This window comes from Nestor notabilis, unplaced genomic scaffold (assembly GCF_000696875.1).
Source record: "Nestor notabilis isolate BGI_N333 unplaced genomic scaffold, ASM69687v1 scaffold9283, whole genome shotgun sequence".
Lineage (NCBI taxonomy): Eukaryota > Metazoa > Chordata > Aves > Psittaciformes > Psittacidae > Nestor > Nestor notabilis.
In genome coordinates this window covers 45,765-57,934 of record NW_009920599.1, presented here as the reverse complement: position 1 = coordinate 57,934, position 12,170 = coordinate 45,765, and the positions used below count along the sequence as shown (strand labels likewise).

General features: G+C 37.7%; 1 protein-coding gene across 1 annotated transcript in view; it reads left to right on the top strand.

The window, feature by feature from the left end:
- The window catches only part of LOC104402776 (ATP-binding cassette sub-family C member 9), a 70,616-nt gene that overhangs the window by 23,564 nt on the left and 34,882 nt on the right, over positions 1–12,170 (top strand). Inside the window, exons 10-17 of the mRNA XM_010010745.1 lie at positions 1,534–1,668; positions 3,499–3,661; positions 4,287–4,327; positions 5,237–5,379; positions 7,784–7,892; positions 9,315–9,425; positions 10,398–10,470; positions 11,864–11,969. Coding sequence (XP_010009047.1) covers positions 1,534–1,668; positions 3,499–3,661; positions 4,287–4,327; positions 5,237–5,379; positions 7,784–7,892; positions 9,315–9,425; positions 10,398–10,470; positions 11,864–11,969 — 881 coding nt within the window. The remainder of the gene's footprint in view (positions 1–1,533; positions 1,669–3,498; positions 3,662–4,286; positions 4,328–5,236; positions 5,380–7,783; positions 7,893–9,314; positions 9,426–10,397; positions 10,471–11,863; positions 11,970–12,170) is intronic.

Below are 12,170 nucleotides of genomic sequence, written 5' to 3'. Positions count from 1 at the left end.
ATTTTGGACCCTTTGAGTGCACTTGGTGAGTGAGCATCTGTGGCTATACAGGGCTCCTTCTGCTCTAAAGCTCTTAATCATAGCAATTGCCCTACACCTCTGCTCCAACAATAAAATGGAAAGGTGAATACTTACTATTTCCTTCTCAAAATACCATGCAGCTGATATCAATGACACTGATTTTGTGGTAATATGTCTTTCTGCCTTTTTAAACTAATTTGGTTGGCGTTTTTTGAAAAATAATGGTAGAAACTAACCTTTGGTAAATATGAGCTGGATTATAACTATACCACTCTAGAAAAGGTGATAGGACTGTCCTGTCTTGCCTTATGCAAAGGAGCTGAGCTTCAAGGGATATTCCAAGAAACAGCAATTGTCAAGGCTGCCCCCACCTTGAACAGCAGAACAGCTTGTAGCAAATACTGAACTTATATCCATCCAGTGTGGTCAAATATAGACATAGTCTGCCGAAGACTGGGGTGAATCTAAGAAAATATATTGCGTGTATATATATATATTATTGTGTGGTTTCTTATATATATACACACATATATATATCTCAATTGTGTACCAAAAGGAAAAATTCATTGCAGGATCAGTCCCCCAGTAAAGGCTTCAGTTTACACAAGTACAAATTGCTACTTGTAACCTCGTATTATTCTGTTAAGAAAATGGCATCTAGGTATGCTAATTTACATTACAGAAGCCTAAAAAGCTAAATAATGCTTTCAAAATATTGAACTCCACTGGTTCTTATTTCTGATATTGTATAATAAGAAGAGAGATCTAAAGACAGAACTGACTTAAGAGATAACAAAAATACAAAGTAGGGAAGTAGTTCCATATGCCCTGTTATCACTGAGGACAGCTCTGTACCACAAAGTGGAGCTTTTAATAAGAATTCTTGCTTCATATAGCTTGTATTAGCTTGGAAACCAGAATCATGGTAGTTGCATGAGAGCCAGGTAAACCTTTGCAGGAAGTGTTCCCAAACTCTTTGCAGGGCCAAGATAGCATCTCAGTATTTTCCTACAGGGCTACATGGCATTGATGCACAAGTTCAGGTTTGTGTCACTCCCAGCACATCTGCTTTGGGTTTCAGTGCCTGTCTTAGAATTGCCTCTGCCTCCAGCTGCAAAATGCAACTGTGATTCACGGCAGTCCTAAAACCTTTGAATACTTCCAGAGTGATGTAAGGAGCTCTCATGTAAATAAGACTTGAGGCCAGTGATTCTGTAAAATGCCTTGGGGAAAGCACCATTATTTTAGTGCTCTTTTAGTTCTATGTAAACCTCATCTGGAATTAGGACTACTAGGCAGTAACACGAACTATGCAGCTAATGTCAAAAATAAAGGCTTCTGGGTTCATTTCCCACACTTTCCAAACATGACCTTCTGAAGAATGGGCTCAGCTGATTCCTAGGAACCATCTAACTGTTTATTAGAATAACAAATATTTTTTTCTTGCTATCATTCTGGCATACTGAAATCCTTTTTTTTTTTTTCTTTTCCATGTTCCTTTTTTCTTCACAGATAATAATGGGTGTGATCTTACTCTATAATTTACTTGGAGTGAGTGCCTTGGTGGGTGCTGCTGTCATTGTACTGTTAGCTCCAATACAGTACTTCATAGCTACAAAGTTGGCTGAGGCTCAGAAGAGCACTCTTGTAAGTAAATTATTTCAGCGACATTTGTCATCCAGAAATGAGAATGGGGAAACAGGAATTCTGGATTCTGTTCTTGTTGTTAGGGAACATTCACTGTGGAGGTTTGGGCAAGCCACCCCTTAATTCCATCATCCCTCCCTTTCTGTTTTTCTGTGGGTCAGTACCGCTTCCTTCCTAACATTTGTCAGACAAGAATCTAAAAAAAAAACATTGACCTACCTTCTCTGCGAAGACTATTTCTCACCCAGCTAGTACAATTTCATCTCAATTTAATTCCATGGAAAGGTGTTATTCCTACATTCAGATGTGGTATTTCATGGGGTGTTAGGAAACAGTACATATGACTGATAAATTATAGGAGGACACTATTGGGGAATGTGTACAACTGCCCTCTGAAATAGCTAGAGAATTTATGCTCTCATCCCAAGCTTTGGTGTTCTCTAAAAATCAGCTGGCACTGCTGGATTAATATCTATTCTACATTCTTCACTGCTGTAAGTTTATATTGCTGTCTAATTTAGTTTACCCATTAGAAATGTTTTCTGATACTCTGTCTAATTTTTAACTTTATACTCATGACCCTTGAACTTTTTTAATCAACCTTTGATGTTTGAGTTGTCAAATATTTGAAGTTGTCAAATATTAAATTATTTAATATTTAAATACTAAATATTTAAAGATATCCTTTTTATCTTAATATTCAGTAAGCAGATTATACATATGTGGACTGAACCTCAGGGGAGGTTTAGATTGGATATTAGGAAAAATTTCTTCACCAAAGGGTTGTGTAGCATTGGAACAGGCTGCTGTAGTTAAAAGACATGTAGATGTGGCACTTAGTGACATAGTTTAGCGGTGCACTTGGCAGTGCTAGGTAAGCGGTTGGATTGGAAGAACTTTTCCAACCTAAATGATTCTATGATTCTGTGATTCTAGACATGGATCCAATCTTCAGCATTCTTCAGTCCTGTTGAGTTGTGCTAATTTATGCCAACAAAGGATCAATCTTCGCATAATTTCAGAAATAGTCTGAATCTTTCTTTTTGCTCTTTTCTAAGTTCCTCTAACTCATAACATCTTTTGGATTATGAGTTTACCAAAACTTACTGTTTTCTGGTGAGGCGCAATTAGTTAAATATCATACAATCATAACTCACAGAATGGTTCAGATTGGAAGGGACCTTAAAGCTCATCTAGTTCCAACCTCCATGGGCAGAGACACATTCTACTAGACCAGGTTGCTCAAAGCCCCGTCCAACCTGGCCTTGAACACTGCCAGGGATGGGGCAGCCACAGCTTTTCTGGGCAGCCTGTTCCAGTGTCTCACCACCCTCATAGTGAAGAATTTCTTCCTGATGTTTAATCTAAATCTCCCCTCTGTCATCTTAAAACCACATTCCCTTGTCCTATCACTACATGCTATTGTAAAAAACCCCTCTCCAATAAACATCTCACTTAGTTTCATGACCTATCTGTATGTATCCCAGAACAGATCTTGCATCAGCAGTTACACACATGTAGTCTTCTGCCTATTGTTGCAGACATCATTGACCTACTAATCCACCTCCATGAGTTTTACCCTCTATTTGAAGGATTCAGATGATTTTTTTTTTCTTTTCAGTCACTTAATGATTGTAGGCAATTTAGTATCTCCAAAGAACATGGAATTTTATATTGTTTTACTCAGTATGGCAACTGAAAGCCTATACAAAATCAGAAATAAATGAAATTATAGCTCTTTAATGAATTTTACAACAGAAGTGAAGGGAAAAAAGCATTTCATTAAAACTACAAACCAATGTCTTATCCTTGTTTTCTTTTGAAATGAAGGACTATTCTACTGAGAGATTGAAGAAAACCAATGAGATAATGAAAGGCATTAAGTTATTAAAGCTGTATGCCTGGGAGCACATATTTTGTACCAGTGTGGAAGAAACAAGAATGAAGGAACTCACCAGTCTCAAAACCTTTGCACTTCACACATCTCTGTCTAGTAAGTAACTGTGTTTTTAGCGCTCAGAAATGAATCCTGTTCTTCATGTCAGCATTCCTCTTGACTTCAAGTAAAGTGAGATACAGCTGTGCCTTTGACACTTTTGTGTGTGTGTGTGTGTAATGTGGTTAAAATAAAAAGTCATGAGTAATATATAACACAGAAACTTGAAAATACAGAGCATATCTTGTGATTGTCTTCTAGTACATTTCCTGTCACCTTCATTATGACATTACAGCTATGAGTTGCTTTATAGTAAGGAGGCTCCAGATGAGCAGCTCTGATTGCAGCAAAGATAAATTAGTGTCTGAAAGAAATTGTATTTTCTGTAAAGTAGAAAAGCTGAGAAGGTAATCTTTTAGTTGTGTTGCATAATAATTGTGCACACATAAAACTTTTTATCCCAGTTCACTAAAGCATGCAAATGAGATAGTTCCTTGGTTTATTTGTTTGTGTGTTTAAGATCTCTGTCATGGAAGGAAATTTCTTCCTGCAGAGCAATTTTCCTTTGGGAGTTTCAGTTACTTTAACTGGAAGTAATTTTTTCTAGTGCCATACAACTAATTGTACAACTGTTTTTTCTTATTCCATATAATCTGATGCTTATTTTATTTCTCTTTCACAGTATTTATGAATGCAGCCATACCAATAGCAGCTGTTCTTGCAGTAAGATATGGCGTTTTTACTTTTCCTTAGAAAAAGGGAGAGAAAAAGTAAGGAGGAAAAGAAAGAAAGGAAGAACACCATTGTTGTTGTAGGACATATTCCTCATAAAAACAGCAGATGAGTAATGTCCCCTGCTAACTGTAGGACAGCATGACAGTGGAATTGCCATTCCCAGAGCTGGTATTTTACCAACTGTGGTCTGGATTGGTAAAAGTCAAAATAAATGAAAATTTTTACTATAAGAAAGAAAGAAAGAAAAAAAATCATTGCAACTTAAAAGAAGACCTATTCTGAGAAGCTTTCATTTTGAATGGAGTTTGGGTGGCTTTGCTTTTCTATTGTCTAGCTGTGAAAATCATTCCTGTTTCAAAGTTCCATTTAAGTTTTCAAGAAAGGGTACTCTGCAGTTTAAGGAGAAATAAATTTTGCTTGTCCTTTGGCCATGTTTAAATCTCGGCATAATGAACTAGAGGAACTATGGTATGCTGGTCAGTAAGGAGTCTTCATAGACCAAATTCCGAGGGCATTACTCAGAATATGCTGTCAGCATGTACCAGAATTGGATGAAATATGGCCATAGTTCTGCATCTGTGAAAAAACCTAGAAGATTTATTAGATTCTTACTGATTTTCATGGGTTGTGTGTTTCCTCTAAACTCTGAAGTCAATTACAAAACTTTACAAAGAATTTTTTTCCATTCTTAAATGTGTAAATCTCTTGAAATCACCATCAAGTTTTTAAAATCATTTCCACTTTAATAGAAGATCCTTTCTCTTCAGTTTACTGGGATTCCCAATAAATTGATGCATATAGTTTTTTGCCTTAGTTGAGTAAAATGTTTTGCTTGCTGTTCTTGTCCAACTTTTTCAAGAGTCCTTATCCTGACATGCTCTTTTCCTGATGTAACAGACTTTTGTGACTTACGCATATACGAATGACAAGCCACTGCAGCCCGCTCAGGCCTTTGCATCACTGTCATTGTTTCACATCCTGGTCACACCACTGTTCCTGCTCTCCACAGTAGTTCGCTTTGCTGTCAAGGCTATTGTAAGGTAAGGAGCCCTTCTAGTTTCTCCAACTCTTGAACACCTATGTTCAGTAATACAACAGGGAAGGTGCTGCAGACAAAGGTTGTTTCTACCTGCTCACAAGGAAGGGGATTAAGAGGTGGGACTCAGATGTTAAAAAATGTGAAAGAAATCAGAATAACCATTTCTTTTTACTGCATGATACAGAGACAAAGAAATGTTCCATTTTTTTTATAATTTCACCAAGTTTGTCAGTTCAGATACAGAGCTGGACTGTCCTTCCTTGGGATATGCTCCTCTTCTCACAGTGGCCACCCACCACCACTCTTACCTACTACTCTTCTGGGAACTTGCCAAGACAGAGGGAGATGAGACTGGTGTGAAACTATCTAGCACAACTGGCTCTGCTGCTGCAAGGAAGAGCAACAGCCTTAACTCTTACCTACCTCCAAAAGGGTGCATTGGGCTTTAAGGGAGAGTTTGGTATTGTCCTGACTCTCATATTCTAGCACTAGCATGGGCTCTCTCAGGTAAGACAGTGGATGAAGGAACACTGGACAATGAAGGACTAGTTAACCAAAGGAAGCTGAGCCATACAGGACTTCTCTTATAGAGGAAATCCCTTTCCCCTGAATGGCAGTACAGAGATGCAGGAAGGGAAGCATGGCAAGCCAGATATTTGGGAGTTTCATCTGTGAGGGTTAGGGATCTGCATGGCAAGACAGTGAAAAAGTTGTTACAAAGTGGAAAAGATCTAAAAAAAAAAGGAAACGGATCTCACGAAATGTGTTGCTTCATCAGAAACACGTATGATCCAGGCATTTATTTCTGCAAATAGCCCAACAAAACAACTCCCTGTGTGCTTTATAGAGCAGGCTATAGAGCAGTTAATGTCAAGAGAGCTAGTTGGTAGTAAGTCAAATTTCAGACTTTTGGCTGTTGCATCAGTGGTCTCTATGGGAAGACTCATGATCATGGGACAATTATGCAGATACACACATTGCCAGGATGTCCCACGAGGCACACACTGACACCTGACTGGCAGTAATGTGTCAGATGTCAAGCACTAGCAGGATGGAAGGACAGATCTAACCCTCTCAATCAGAAACATAGTTCCTTCTTGCCAAGACTGAGGCACAGTGTCAAGGTATTGCATTGCAGCTGCCACTGCCTGGTTTTAGTAGGTAATGATAATAACAGATAACAGTCATAGGGACATCAGTCTCCACAGCTGTCATTTGCCAGCACCACACTCACTTTAAAGAAATATATATAATTAAATACGGTTTATTTTTATCAAAGCAGCAGCAGAGCCACATGAGACATTTTCCCGAGGTTTAAAATGATTTCTGGCTAGTGGAAAATCTCAAGGCGCCTTCATAAATCATCTCAGCCTCTACATCTCTGCACTATGTTTAGCATAGTCCTAATACCAAAATGGTGTGTACATTTTCCTTAACACTGCTGGTCAGCCCTCAGGACATTATTTAAAGACCATATTTGCCAAAACAAACTTTACCCTTTGGCAAATTTATTTCTTAACATCTTTCTCCCATGAACATCATGTCCCCTAATTGAAGAATGAAGAATGTATGCTTGGCCACCTCATGGCCGTATCATCAATCAAATACATGTATATGAGTTATACATTCATTTATGTTATGATTAGGTGCTTATACTTTGGTCAGATTCTCCATTTTATGTTAAAGAGTAGTTCTAACACCATGAAAGCTTCTCAGGTCATTCAAATGCGAAGTAATGGTTGACCTCTTCTTAGGCAGATGATCAGAACAAGGTGTCATCTTCTACAAGAAGATAAATTCTTGCTTGGCGCACTTGTTTAAGACTGAAATTCTGATGTGGGAGTTAGACATATAAATTTTCCTTTCAACAGAGGAAAGATGATCAAATTTTTCTGTGATAAAGAATGTATTGAACTTGTGTGCTGTATTTCCCAGTGGACAGTTTTAAGAAGCAGGCAAAAAGACCTCTTGCTGTATTTCTCCAAGGCTGGCCATGGCTGTTCTGAGTTCTGCAAAAACTGTGTTCAGGATGCACCTAGTGCATTGTCATTTTCAGAGGATGTAGGTGGGTGAATGACTCAGTTATGAATCGTGACTGTGTGTAGGCATGAGAAAGGCACAGGGATAAGTCTGCCAAGATGGAAAACATCCCCACAGAGCTCCCGTGCCACTCACACGACTAGCTCTCCTCTTCATTCCCAGCTACCAGTACGATGTCTAATTATTTTCATCTGTCCTTCCTCCACATAAATAAATTGTCACTTGCCACCAGGGTGGCAGACAATCCGTTCCTATGAACTTCTTTTGGAACATTTCTGATACATCCTGGTGACTGAACTGCACAAAAATGGAAACGTACTCATGGAAACCTGGGTTTATTTAACTCACTCCTGTTTTCTTTCAAGTGTACAGAAGTTGAATGAGTTTCTCCTGAGTGATGAGATTGGAGATGACAGCTGGAGAGGTGGGGACAGCTCTGTAGCTTATGAATCCTGTAAGAAGCACACAGGACTTGTAAGTTCTGGTTTATGACACTAAATTTCAAAGCAGAGAGGCCATATAGGCAATACAAGGCCACTGGCCAAGCTGATAGGGCTTGTGAGTTTTGGCTTCTAGTCTGACTCTGATATAGAACAGTTTTGCCTTCTATGTCAGGATCTCTGTTTTTCTTTGACATGAAGGGTCCCCAAACACCTTTAAGCATTGCTGAAGTGCCAGTAGTGATAAAAAACCCACAACACACCAACACATTTACACATGGTTCAAATTCATCCTTCTCAGTTTACATAAAAGACCCATGTACGTTTCCTGTGATTATGGGGTTTGTACCATATATGCCAGTACAATCCATCTTACGTTGAGCATCTCTAGGTAGTCCCAATTCCTGCTCTGGGAAGTTCAGAATTGTAGGTGGGAAACAGCAAACTTTGTGAAATAGGAATTAATTCCAAGATTCTTTTTCTGGAGTGCTAAACACACAGTGAATTTGAGTAAAATCTGAGGGGGGCAAAACACCTGAGAGATGATTTGGGAAAAGTTGTGGGGTTGTTTTTTTTCATTTTGACGTTTTTCTAAAGCTAGATATTTCACCTGTTTCAATCTGATTACATAAATTGAAATGTGGCTGAAACTTGTAGACAGCAACAGACAACAGGATTAGCACAAAATAAGTTTTATTTTGGGCTAAATTATATCAGTCTGCAAACCTGAAAAAAAACATTTCTCCGGGTCAACAATTATAATGAAGGAAACAAAAATGAAACTGTTTCAGCCTTTGTTTTATTACTTTTGTCCACCTTTTGCCTAGCACTACAGAGAGAGGCAAAGTTTAGATGATGGCGAGAGGGAAAACTAAAGGTAATATCTGTAAAGGCTAAATCAATCACTGTAATCAGCCCACCTATATGGAATCACTAAGATTACACCAATTTAGCTCAATACAGTGGCACTCATGAATACCACAGGTAGCTCTGAACCAGCTAGTTCCACAATCACTATTATGCATTAGTAAGGTACTCTGCACAAGCTAATTTGATATGCTTCTTGCTCCTGTAGCTATTCTGCTTGCAATAACCAAACTGGTAACTCTGCATGTCATTACACCTTTACTGACACAACTTTGTCTGGAGATACCTCAGGTGGGACAGACTTACCTAGCGGTTTGAGAAGGATGACAAAGCTGAAGTTTGGGATGGTTATGCATGGGAAACAAAAAATCAGATATTTCCTGTGCTTCAGTAGAAGGTGTTTAAAACATTACCCTATGTGCATCATAGTAGTGTGTCTTTATTATCACAGATATTGAAAAGCACTGGTTTCTTCTTGTGACCTAGAATGGTGATAAGAGAAAGAATGGATTGTTTGTTTTATAGGGAACCAAATGCTGTACTCTCTTGAGAATTCCAACTTTTCTCCTTTCTTCATTTCACCATGTAGCACACCAAGGCCATCAACAGGAGGCAGCCCTTAAGGTATCAGCTTGAAAGCTATGAACAGCCAACAAGGAAGCAAACACGTCCTGTGGAGATAGATGATATTGCAATCAAGGTGGTAACACTGAAATTATTGTCTCATTCTTTACAAAGAGCAGGTCCTCCTGCACCGTACCAGATAGTGCCCAATTGTTGCTGTTCTTCCGAAGGCAAATTGTCCACTGCAAGAACAAGCCCTTAAATAAATTTAGCCAAAAATAAAATGAAAAGAATTAGCTTCTGACCAGATCTTTGCAGTGATTCCCTGTCTTCTCAGGAAATGAAGAGGCATCATCAGAGACTAAAGGAACAAAACCTAGATAATCTGAAATTCAGAAATTAATACATATTTTTTAGACTTTCCTTCCATGCACTACTCTTTTACTCTTAGAACCAACATCAAAACTTTTGAGTCATTTATTGTCAATTATTATTAGGTATCATTTATTATGACAGTATTTTAAGTCATGTTGGCCAACTTTTCCCTATATATGTGCTCTGTGCAAAGAACGTTTCATGGCCCTGTCAACTCCGAAGGAGGTTTGCGCAAAAAGGCTAGGGTACACTAGGGAACATTTTACTTATGTTCAGCATAGACTGTGAATATTCAATTTGTACTTTGGGAATACATTCACAAGTGCCTATAGATACATATTGTGATATACTGTGATAACAATATGAAGAATGTTTCATTCCTTCATAACCTATGCTATTTAGATTGTCACCTTTGAGGTCTTGTGATCATTACTCTTAGTCTTTAGTCCTATATTGGACAGAATGAAAATATTTGGTAAATAAAGTTCAGCTCAAGATCATTCTTGTATTGCATTTCATACGTTATATATGTATATAACTTAACTTATTCACAAACTTTTCTGAGTTTGACAATCTTTACTAATCCAACAGGTTTTTTTGTGTACAAGTGTACCTCACCATGTCTATTAAGCACAGATTTATTCTAGTAACATTTTTTGAATCCAAACTAGAAATTCCTTTCTTCTTTTTCCTCATATGTTTGTATAACTGACATGTGGTAACTGTTTTGTAGGTGACCAATGGATACTTTTCATGGGGAAGTGGTTTAGCTACATTGTCCAACATAAACATTAGAATCCCAACAGGTAGGATAAATGCATACCTCAAACATGAAATATGTAAAATTAAATTGTTACTAATTCCATTCCTTGATGTTGTGAAAAGCACAAAACCACACATCAAGATTTTTATAAGAAAAAATGAACGTTAAAAATATATACAAGATCATGAACTGTATCAGTCATACAGCCTAAAGTATTATAAATAAGCAAAAAAATTACATGTTTTTATATAGCTATATAGTTTTTATAATAACACGAACAAATTCAAGAGTAAGAATAAATATCAAAAAGATGGTTGCAAAAAAAATCATTATTATTTTTAATAGATTAAGAAAAGAATGAGGGAGAACTCCAGACTCATTCAAACCAGAAGTCCATCTAATTTAGTATTTTATTTCCAGCAGTGGCTATCAGTGCATGCACAGGGACACAGAACTCACATATTATACTTCTCCTGCTAGTCTTCAACATTACAGTCTCCCACTTCAGAACTATTTTAATCTCATACAATTCGTTGAGCCTCACGCAGTTTGTTTGTCAAGAAATCCTCAACTATTTTCTCTTTCAAAGAATTTATCTTTGTCCATCTGAGTTCCTGTAATTTCTTGCATCTTCAATATCTTTTAGCTAGGAGTTCCACAGGTTTACAAAACACTGTTTTGTTTTGGAAGACTTACATAGCGAATGTGAAAAGTAGCAACAATCATTTTCTATTATTATTATTGTTGTTCTGGTGGTGGTCAGTATTAATGTTGTAAAATTCCTACCTGTTGATATTTCATATTATTAAATAGTCTGCTATTTTTATATCCTATCAAGTGCTTAGTTTTAAACAGCTTATTACTTTAGGTTGACGCATTTTAGATGATATATAACTATTAAGTAATCCCAGAGTCTGTATCATTTCTTTCACTGTAGCATTAGGTATTCTAGACATGTATGAACTTTGTGCTGCCCCAGTGCCCCATACAACACCAGCAGAAGGTGTTTGCTCCAAGGAATTACAGTCTAAGGCCATGGGTACCCAAGCTGGATGAGCCAGTCCAAGGGTTTTCCTCCTTTGGAAGGAATAAGACCCATAACTCCCTAGCTGGCAAGAAGCTTACCTGGCAAACACACTAGCTAGCACAGTTAGTGAGTTGGGAATTAGTTTATGGAAAGATCTGAGAAGTACCATTGCAATAGGAAGGTGGTGTGGGAGGGAAGGAGGACATTAGTGTGTACTTGTACTGTCCAATAATGTATATTTCCATAGATGAATACATGCAATATTGCCTATTTGTGTAGTGGATGCTAACAAATTTAAACAACTAGTTCAAGTGCTGTAGAACTGGATCTATTTGGGCCTTGTGGACTTGAGTAGAACTGTGGGGTTTTTCTTTTCTTGAAAATGTGTTTGTTATTCTTATTGTCATAGGTCAGATGACAATGATTGTGGGTCAAGTTGGCTGTGGAAAGTCATCACTTCTACTTGCTATACTGGGAGAGATGCAGACGCTTGAAGGAAAAGTTCACTGGAGCAAGTAAGTTTCATATAGGCATTAATTGCTGTATTCATTTAAGAAGGAGGTAGTCAGGATTTTCTGTGAGAAAGGTAAACTTCATGTCTCAGAACTGCATGTTGAATGATTATTATTACCCAGATCCTCTCTGGATAAGTCACCTCCAAAATTATAGAGGATTTTTTTTTGCCATTTTGCCATGGTTCAGAGGAGGCAGAGCAA